Below are 9,956 nucleotides of genomic sequence, written 5' to 3' on the forward strand. Positions count from 1 at the left end.
CCTCTGTCCTTCCAAGTCTTATGCAATCTTTTTCTCCTTAAGTATCTAAAACTCTATGACCTTCTCTTGTGCCACTTATGTCTTGAACAAACATTTGTTTAACATCTTAAATATTTTAGTTATCATTTTGGACATTGAAAGATATAGAAAATGAAACAAAGTTGAAGAATTCACATTTAAAAAAATTTTTAAACTCATTACAAATTTATGGTAATCTAAACAGTGTAATACTGACATTAACACAGACTTATAGTCATTTGTCTGTACATGGAGACACATTCTGAGAAATGTGTGAAGCAATTTTCATAGCATGTACTTACACAAACCTAGATGGGATAGCCTATTACACTCCTGGGCTGTATGATATAGCCTGTTGCTCCTGGGCTACAAGCCTGTAGAGCATGTTACTGTCCTGAATACCGGAGGCAACTTGCCGGAGCCCGCCGGCAGAGTCGAAGGGTCCCGAGGAAGGGGTGAGGATGGAGAAGACAGACACAAAAAAGATGGGATGGGGAGGGCTGCAGCTCATTCCTCCTGCCAGCTGCCAGCCCGAGTTTATTTTCCAAGCTCTTTTCATACCAGCGCTGTTGTTTTGCTGAACAGCACCCGGTCCTGTTTTCCTCCCCCTTGCCCGATACAAAGTAACTCCTTTAAGGCCTAGGACTGCTCTTTCCGAGTAAACATCCTGCCTCTTGCAGGAGCTCAGACCTTGGTAACTAACTTTGTCTCAGCTTCTAACAGGAACTTTTGGAGGGGATTGAGTCCTTGGCTTGGTATGTGGCTTGACTGTCCCTTAACCCTTCAGGCCGGGGCCAACTTCCTAATAAGCCTTTCTAGAATCTAAGGCCGCAAGCTAAATTAGTATCGCCTCGGTGCCTCAAGGTCTGGGTCAGGGAGCAGGGGACACATCTGCAGCTCACCCAGGCACTGTGCCTGGGGCCACAGGGGCTCACCCACATCTCCCTGGGAGCAGGGGACACATCAGCAGCTCACCCAAGCAGCTCCTCCGTGCCAGGGGCCACAGGGGCTCACCCACAAGTCCCTGGGAGCAGGGGACACATCCGAAGCTCACCCACATCTCCCTGGGAGCAGGGGAGCACATCTGCAGCTCACCCAGGCAGCTCCTCCGTGCCTGGGGCCACAGCGGCTCCCCACATCTCCCCCCTATTTATTACCTTGAGACACCGGTTTCTATTGCCTGCAGGCGCAGCATGTGGAGATCACGGCGAATTTCTTTAATTCCTTTTATACCCAATTTTAGGAAGAGGGGTAAACATAACATTATTGTAAGGATTAAGAAAGCCAAGCAAGCCAGTCCTATAGCTAAATGTGTAACGCTTCCCATGGATGGCACTATGCTAAGGATTTTGTTAATGATGGTCTCTGCTGTTCTCCCTAAGTCTTCATCTAGCTGCGGAGCATTGGGAATATCTACGATCTCCTTGTGTAAACTCTCGATATCTAAGGACACATTGCTGTCATGCCAAACCCCTAGGAGATGGCGTTGGATTTTTTCCCAGGGGTGCTCAGTTTTGTTATAGACCTTCTGGGTGACACAGATCCATTCATGGCAGGTAAAGGAAGTTCTCATTTTTAATGCCTGCACCTCATCCCCTAGATAATTAACTACATCAAATAAGGCGTTAATTCTGTCATTTAACTTGGTATCAATGGCCTCCTGAGTTCCTAAGGCCGTGCTCAGGCACGGGCCGTCTGCGCCTCTCTCGTGAGGGCCGCGGCAGCGGTGGCAGCCGTGGCAATGAGGGAGGCGAGGGCGGCGATGCCCGCTGCCAGGAGACCGATGAACCGGCGGCTCCGTGGCGCTAAAGCACGCTCTACCTCTCCCACAGCTGGAGCCCCTCATCACGACACCATGGCCTGACACACTGACAGGCCACATCATAAAGGGGGCTGTTGCACCACTAAGACCTGAGTACCCGAGGCCCCCCATTACACAGTTGGCAAGAGTACAGCTGTTACAGGTCACATATAGCCCCAGTCACTTTTGGTAATTTTTACAGTCCCGACGACAAGCCCCCAAGGGTGTGGCACGCAGGCCTGGGCCCATTGATACCGCTCAGTGGAGAGTCCGCTAATCTGGATGTGGCCTCGTTCGTCATTTGTTATGGACATATTAGGTCCCATGGCTGCAGCCAGCCTCCACAGCTGTGTTTGTGGCCTTCCCCCGGGGACTGTCCAAAGGCCCTCAACAGTCCACGGATGAGTGGATCCAAGCTCAGTAAGGTTGGCCTTGTAGGGGTTCCAGTCCTGCAAGGTCTCATTGACCCCGGGTATGCTCCACACCGTGGCCTTGTCCTCCCTGCAGGTAGCCCACACAGGCCCCCTGGTATGGTTCCTAGTGTCCGGCTCACACAGAGGGACATCAGGGGCTTCCCCACCGTCCTGTTTCGGAGCCCCGTTGTTTTGTAGTCCCATGAGGGTTACTCTCCACCGGGTGTAATTTCCTGCTCTTATTCTGTACGTGGAGTTATTAATAGTCACATCAAGGTACCACTGAGGCATCCATGTCTGGCGCGTGGTTGTGTCAAGTGTGACACACCCTGTGGCCTCAGTGATGGCAGAGAGACAAATGGGCAGCCCTCCAGCAGTCCCTGCAAAGCTGAAATTGGACTGACGGAAGGCAGCTATGTGGCCGCTGCTGAGCCCCCCAAGCCCCCATGTGTAGTTGGTATAAACAGGAACGGGCCTAAGGCCCCATTCCGCAGCGTGGAGCATCAGGGGATCAGGCACATAAGCCCAATATACTTTGGCCCGTGTCGCAGGAGCCTGGCTCATCAAGAGCTCTAACATGGCCCAGAAGATGGTCGTGGCAGGAGGCGTCCCTCCTCGCCCGCGAACCATGTCCTCAGCCCCCTTCCTCTTCGTCTCCATCTGCCTCCGGATCGGACACCGCCGTGTTCTGATTCGGCGAGTCCGGGGCCGGTCTTTGAGGCTCAGCTGCTGCATTCCCTCTGTCAGTCGACTGGTTCCCCGCGAACCGCACCAGCCTCTCCGGGAGCCACCGCGCCGCCTCGGCATCCTGTGGGAAAACACAAACATGCCCTCGCCCCCAAATAAGTACTGGGTCTGGACCCTGCCACTGCCCCGTGAGTGGATCTTTCCAGCACACCAGGGCGTAGGTAGACCGAGACTTGGCCTGCCAAAAGCGCTGTGCCGCAGAGAGGCCCTGACGGTCCAGAGTTAAAAAATTAAGTATGAATAAAGTGTGGTTAAGGTAGTTCACTGGACTCAGGGGGTACAGCTCCCCTTTTTATTTTTTGTAACTGCAGCTTGAGCGTCCCGTGGGCTTGTTCTACTATTCCTTGTCCCTGGGGATTGTAAAGTATGCCCGTGATATGCTTGATTTGTAATTGCTGGCAGAATGTCTGGAACTTTTTGCTGGTGTATCCTGTGCCATTGTCAGTTTTGGTAGACTTTGGAAGGCCCATGGTGGCAAAGCATCGGAGGAGTGGGCAAGAACGTGTTTAGCAGCTTCTCCCACCTGAGCTGTTGCAACCATAAATGCTTAGTAAGTGTCCACTGTTACATGGACGTATTTAAGCCTTCCAAAGTATGGGATATAATGACGTCCATTTGCCAGAGGTGATTTGCCATCAGCCCACGCGGGTTAACCCCATAGTGGGGAACAAGTAAGGTGGCAGGGCACTGCTGACATTGTTTTACAATCTGTCGGGCGGCTTCCCTGGTGATCTTAAATTGCTGCCTGAGACTGTTGCTGTTTTGATGGTGAAGTTTATGGGATTGCTGAGCAAGCTGTTCTGGGTAACCATGACCTGACCCGTCGCAGCATCAGCCAGCTCACTGCCCAAAGATAAGGGCCCAGGTAAGTTAGTAGGGGCCCGAAGGTGGCCAAAGAAACAAGGGTGTTGGCGACCACGAATAACCTGCTGTATAGTTCTGAATAAGGTTTGTACCTCACTATTTTGGGTACCTATAAGGGGAACCGTCTCAATCTGCAGCATGGCTCTATAAATGTATTGACTGTCTGTATATATATCAAGGGCTTGAGTTTGGTGTTCCTGCAGCACGGCCTCTACGGCTTTCAGTGCCACTACTTGCGCTGATGTGGAGCCCGTTGCCCAACTGACTGTGGTTCCATTGACAAAATACGCAGCGGTCCCATTGGAAGACCCATCAGTATAAACAGTCTGCGCATGCGGGATAGGGTCAGTAACTACCCATTTGGGGAACACAAATTCATGTAGTGCCGCAAACTGAAGTAGCTTATCAGATGGCACATGATTGTCAAGTTGTCCAAAATAGCCAGCTAACGCCGCCCCCAGGCATCACTATTCTGCAATAACCAATCTACTTGCTGCTTAGTAAAAGGGACAAAGATGGTTGGGGGTTCCTTGCCTATTAACTTCCTAGATTCCAACCTGATCATTTGTATTAAGGTAGCTGCGGTGTCATGGTAGGGCATGAGAACCCGGGCTGGAGACACGGGTAGGCGCAGCCACAACAAGGGAGCCTTCTGATAAATGACTGCAGTAGGGGTGTGCCGGGTGGGCAAGATGTAAGCCTCCCAGGTGGCATGATAGTCGAAATAAGGGGTCTTCTGTTGACCAAGAGCTTCCTCGATTTTGGCCAACACAGCTCTCCCCTCAGGGGTCAAGTGCGGCTCTGATGTAGGGTCAGCATTCCCCTTGAGGATGTCAAATAAGGGCTTAAGCTCTCCTGTTGTATTTTTTAAATGTGGCCTGATCCAGTGAATGTCCCCAAGCAGTCTCTGGAAGTCATTGAGTATTTTAAGGTTATCCTTCCATAACTCCAGCTTTTGGGGACTAAAGTAATGAGGCTCTAGATGGTAGCCCAAATATTCATATGGTGCCTGCCTTTGCACTTTCTCGGGGGCGATTACAAGGCCCTTAGCAGTCAACCCTTGTTGTAGCTCAGCATAAGCCGCAAGCAAGACCCCTTCCTGGGTATGGGCAATACGAATGGCATCCATGTAATGAACCGTATAGACCTCAGGATATTTCTCTCTGGTCTCGGCTAACGCACTAGCAACAAATTTCTGGCACAGGGTAGGACTGTTAGCCATGCCCTGGGGGAGCACGAGCCAATGGTATCTTTTCATGGGCTCTTTGAAGTTGACAGAGGGCACACTGAATGCAAATCTTTTGCAGTCCGCTGGATCTAAAGGTATAGTATAAAAACAGTCCTTGAGATTTAAAATGATCTTGTAGGTATTCTTTGGAATGGCCATGGGTGAGGGCAATCCAGGCTGTAGAGCCCCCATAAACTCCATGGTTTCATTGATTCATCTTAAATCTTGTAATAACCTCCATTTCCCTGATTTCTTCCTAATAACAAAACTGGGTGAGTCCAAGGGGAGGTCGAGGGGGCAATGTGCCCCCTCTCCAGCTGTTCCTGCACCAGCTGCTCTGCGGCCTTTATTTTTATTTCTGTTAGAGGCCATTGATCAACCCACGCAGATTCCTCAGACTTCCAAGCGATGGGATCTGCATGGAGTGCAGGACGATCAATGACCCCCGCTAAAAATATCCTAATCCTGCTCTGTCAGGCCTCTTAGAAGCCGCTATCGGATGTTTTATCTCTTGGTTATGCTTTCCCAGCCCCTGAGAGGGTAGTAACCCCTGATCAAGCATCTGCTGAGTAACTAGAGTCAGGGCTAAAAAGATAGACCCCCATTTAAGCCAGTACATCTCGTCCCCATAGATTAGTGGGAACGGTAGGGAGTACATAAGGTTGGAACGTTCCTGTGTGCCCTTCCTCATCCGTCCAAGTCAACAGGTCCATGCTTTGCTCTGGGCTGCGGGCCTGTCCTATGCCTTGCAGCTGAGTGATAGCTTCCTGAGTAGGCCATTCAGGAGGCCACTGTTCCCTAGAAATCACAGAAACATCAGCCCCTGTGTCTAGGAGCCCTATGAATTTTCGGCCTTGTATACTTAATATCAACTCAGGCCGTTCCAGTCCAATTCCTTGAAGCCAGTAAACATCTGAGGATCCGAAGCCTGGGCTTCCTCTCTGCCTCTGGGACTTGGTTCGCCCCTGTATTATTCGAGGGAGTAATATCAGCTGGGCTAGCCGCTGCCCTGACTGTACTACTGAAATGGTGGAGGGGGAGTGAGCCATGACCTTAATCTCTCCCGTATAATCCTTGTCAATGACTCCAGGGGCTACTAATAACCCTTTCCTGGTGCTACTGCTGCGACCCAGCAAGATTCCTCCTGTCCCTAGCGGCAGGGGCCCATACACCCCAGTGGGCAGGGCCTGCATCCCCATTTCAGGGGTCAATACTGTGTAGGCGGTGGAACAGAGGTCCAATCCAGCGCTGCCTGGGTGGCTCAGTAGAGCTATTGAATGGATTGGTGTCTCGGAGGGTCGCTTCGGGGAGTAAATTCTGGAGTGCCCCATAACATTGTTGCTGGGCCTGGGGCTGGCCCCTCCACCCATTTCCCGGCAGGGGGCGTCCTTGGGCATCTTTCTTGGACCTACATTCATTAACCCAGTGACTCCCCTTCTTACACCAAGGGCATAATCCTGGCTCCCATTTACGTCCTTTCCCCATCCTTTGGGGGAATTCGCGGCGTTCCTTAGGGCAGTCACGCATTAAATGTCCCAGCTGTCCGCAGCTAAAACAGCTGCGTGGGGGACCGGATGTTCTTTTCTTTCTGCCCTCCCGCTGCTGTTGGAACAAGATTTCTTTCAAGGGCTTTCCTTGCAAGGCAGCAGCCAGGGTGGCCCCTTGGATATAGGAAGGCCCTGTATCTGAGCAAAGCCTAATGTAATCAGAAAGGTTCCCTTTCTTTCTCCAGGGTCTTAGCGCAGCCTGGCAAGCCGAGTTAGCATTCTCATAGGCCAGCTGCTTGACCACAATCATTGCAGCTTCACTGTCCCCAAACACTTTTCCTGCTGTCTGGAGCAACTTTGAGACAAAATCTTGGAACGGCTCATCTGGACCTTGCCGCACCTTAGAGAGATCCTCAGTCTTTCTGCCTGTAGAGGGGGAGCTTTTTCCAGGCCTTAGTGGCTGCATTGTTAATCTGGGCATATGCCCCTTGGTCGTAGTTTAACTGATTTTGAGTGTCCCGGTACTGGCCTTCCCCCACCAGCATCTCATATGTAATGGGAATCCCTTGAGCCCTGTTAATCTCTGCAACGGTCTGGCACTGCTCGTAAAACTCTGACTTCCACAATAAATAATCCCCTCCGCTAAGGCAAGCCTTACAGATGCTCTTCCAGTCACTGGGAGGCAGAGCGTCTGCCACCATCGCTTCAATCAGAGCCTCGGTGAATGAGGCGGTGGGGCCATACTGAGCACAAGCCACTTTCAGTTCCTTCAGCTGCTTAAACGAGATGGGCTGGTGTCCTCGCACCACATGACCATTTTGCATTTGTTCAAAAATGGGGAAGCACTGGGGAAAACGCTGTAAGTCTTCAGCCTCAGCAGCTGCTTGCCTCATGGTCAACTGGAGGGGGGAGAGACCTTGGCCCCCTGGCCGAGGGAGAGCAACCTGCAAAGGACGAAGGCCCCCTCCCCCGTGAGCGCCACCAGAGGTGGATCTCGAGGCTCAGGATCCAGACCTGCCACTGCAGCCGGGGCAGGACTGGCCTGCGGCATGGCAGGCCCCAAAGGCACGCTCTGCCCCTCTTGTAGACAGCTATGCAATTTCTGCATCCATACTTGTAGCCCTTGCATTTGCTGCTCTAAATGTCCCAGCCGTCCCCCAGACACCTCCGTCTTGGGCTCTTCCTCCATAACCATAAGCCATTCATTCTCCTCGCGGTATCCAGCTGCGGCGTCCTCTAAGTCTGCCTTGTCCCGCGGAAGGAGCTCATCGCCATCCTCACTACCCCCACCAACCCGTGCTAAAGCCTCTAAGGCCGGGGGACAAGGATTCTCAGGTGGAGGCCTCTCTCTGTCCTTTGGAGCCGCAGCCCCAGGACTGCCGTCCTCTGTGGCTCTCTCCCACCGCTTGCCCTCTGGGTCAAGATTTAGACAATCCCTAATCAGGGGCCAGAGGAAAAGTGTTTCTACCGGCGCCTCCGAGGGCCCATGGAGTGAACAATATGTCTGCAGCTGTTTTCCAGCCCGCTGCCACGTTTCCCTGTTAACTGTGCCCTCCTTAGGGAACCAGGGGCAGATCTCCTCTACAAAGCTTAGAAACTTAAATATTTGTGCACTAGTGACCTTAGTTCCCCTGGCTTTAAGCATACTTTTCAACACCTGAACAAACATTTCTTTACTATTTCCCTGTCCCATAATTATTTACTCCGGACTGTAAATCAACTGCAATTTGTCGCGCACCAACCTCTTAGTTTTGTTCTGGGACGCGTCCCTTCCGCGACGTCCTTCACCGGTTCCTCACTCTCAGGTCCCTGTTCGGGCGCCACTTGCCGGAGCCCGCCGGCAGAGTGGAATGGTCCTGAGGAAGGGGTGAGGATGGAGAAAAGACAGACACAAAAAAGATGGGATGGGGAGGACTGCAGCTCATTCCTCCTGCCAGCTGCCAGCCCGAGTGTATTTTCCAAGCTCTTTTCATACCAGCGCTGTTGTTTTTGCTGAACAGCACCCGGTCCTGTTTTCCTCCCCCTTGCCCGATACAAAGTAATTCCTTTAAGGCCTAGGACTGCTCTTTCCGAGTAAACATCCTGCCTCTTGCAGGAGCTCAGACCTTGGTAACTAACCTTGTCTGGGCTTCTAATGTGAACTTTTGGGGGGGATTAAGTCCTTGGCTTGGTATGTGGCTTGACTGTCCCTTAACCCTTCAGGCCGGGGCCAACTTCCTAATAAGCCTTTCTAGAATCTAAGGCTGCAAGCTAAATTAGTATCCCCTTGGTGCCTCAAGGTCTGGGTCAGGGAGCAGGGGACACATCTGCAGCTCACCCAGGCACTGTGCCTGGGGCCACAGCGGCTCCCCACAGCAACTGTAACACTGTAGTAAACATTTGTGAAGTACAGTAAAATATGATATAAAGGTCAAAAGTAATACATCTGTATAGTGGACTTACCATGAATGGAGCTTGCAGGATTGGAGTTGCTCTGGGTGAGTTAGTGAGTAGTGAGTAAACGTAAGGGGCTTAGGACATTACTGCACACTACTGTAGATGTTTTAAAAAATGTACACTTAGGCTACTCTAAGTTTATTAAAACATTTTTTCATAATAAATTAACAGCTTACTGTAGTTATTTTACTTTATAGACTTTTTTTAACTTTTTGAATTTTTGTGATAACACTTGTCTTAAAACAAAAACATTATAGAACAGTACAAAAGTATTTTCTTTCTTTATATCATTATTCTATAACCATTTTTCTATTTTTAAATTTTAAATTTAACTTTCTACTTTTAAAATCTTTTTGTTAAAATTTAAGACACAACCACACACACATTAGCTTAGGCTTGCACAGGGTCAAGGGCATCAAGATCTTTGTCAATCTTGTCTTTTGCCTCCACATCTTATCCCACTGGGAAATCTTCAAGGGCAATAATAGATGGGGAGCTGTCATCTCCTAGGATAACACTGTTTCTTCTGGAATACTTCCTGAAGGACCTGCCTGAGGTTTCTCTTGAGGAGGTGTCACTGTTTTCAGAAATATGTCCATGATGGTTTGCTTAGTTAGTGTGTTTTTTTTAATCACAGATTTGCTTGTAAGCAGCTAATTCACCATAAACATTCCTCTTTGTTAATAAAAACATTTTAGTGTTGGAGTCCGTGTTTTTAAGGGGCTTGGTGAGGTATGCAGATGATGCTATACTCTTCACTGCAAATTTTCTCGGGGTTTCTTCATTTCCTTCCCCTGTAGTTTCTTTTTTTTTCTTCCTCCTCAACTTTGCATTTTTGATCCAGTACCAACAACTTCTCCTTAGTTAACTCCTCAGAATCCACTTTAGGAGCTCCTCAATGTCATCTTCATGCACACCCAGGGTAAAGTTGTTTTTCATTTCAACCACAACCTTGTAGATTT

General features: G+C 50.2%; 1 protein-coding gene across 1 annotated transcript; it reads right to left on the reverse strand.

Moving 5' to 3' along the window:
• Positions 1–1,237: 1,237 nt before the first annotated feature.
• Positions 1,238–8,500, reverse strand: LOC308549899 (endogenous retrovirus group K member 113 Env polyprotein-like). Its single transcript, XM_081123029.1, has 2 exons — positions 8,301–8,500; positions 1,238–3,040 (listed from the first exon to the last, which is right to left on the reverse strand). Exon 2 carries the CDS (start codon positions 3,037–3,039, stop codon positions 1,984–1,986), a length of 1,056 nt encoding a protein of 351 aa, XP_080979155.1. The 5' UTR covers position 3,040; positions 8,301–8,500; the 3' UTR covers positions 1,238–1,983.
• Between the last annotated feature and the right edge of the window lie 1,456 nt (positions 8,501–9,956).

This window comes from Miniopterus schreibersii, assembly GCF_964146895.1.
Source record: "Miniopterus schreibersii genome assembly, chromosome: 20".
Lineage (NCBI taxonomy): Eukaryota > Metazoa > Chordata > Mammalia > Chiroptera > Miniopteridae > Miniopterus > Miniopterus schreibersii.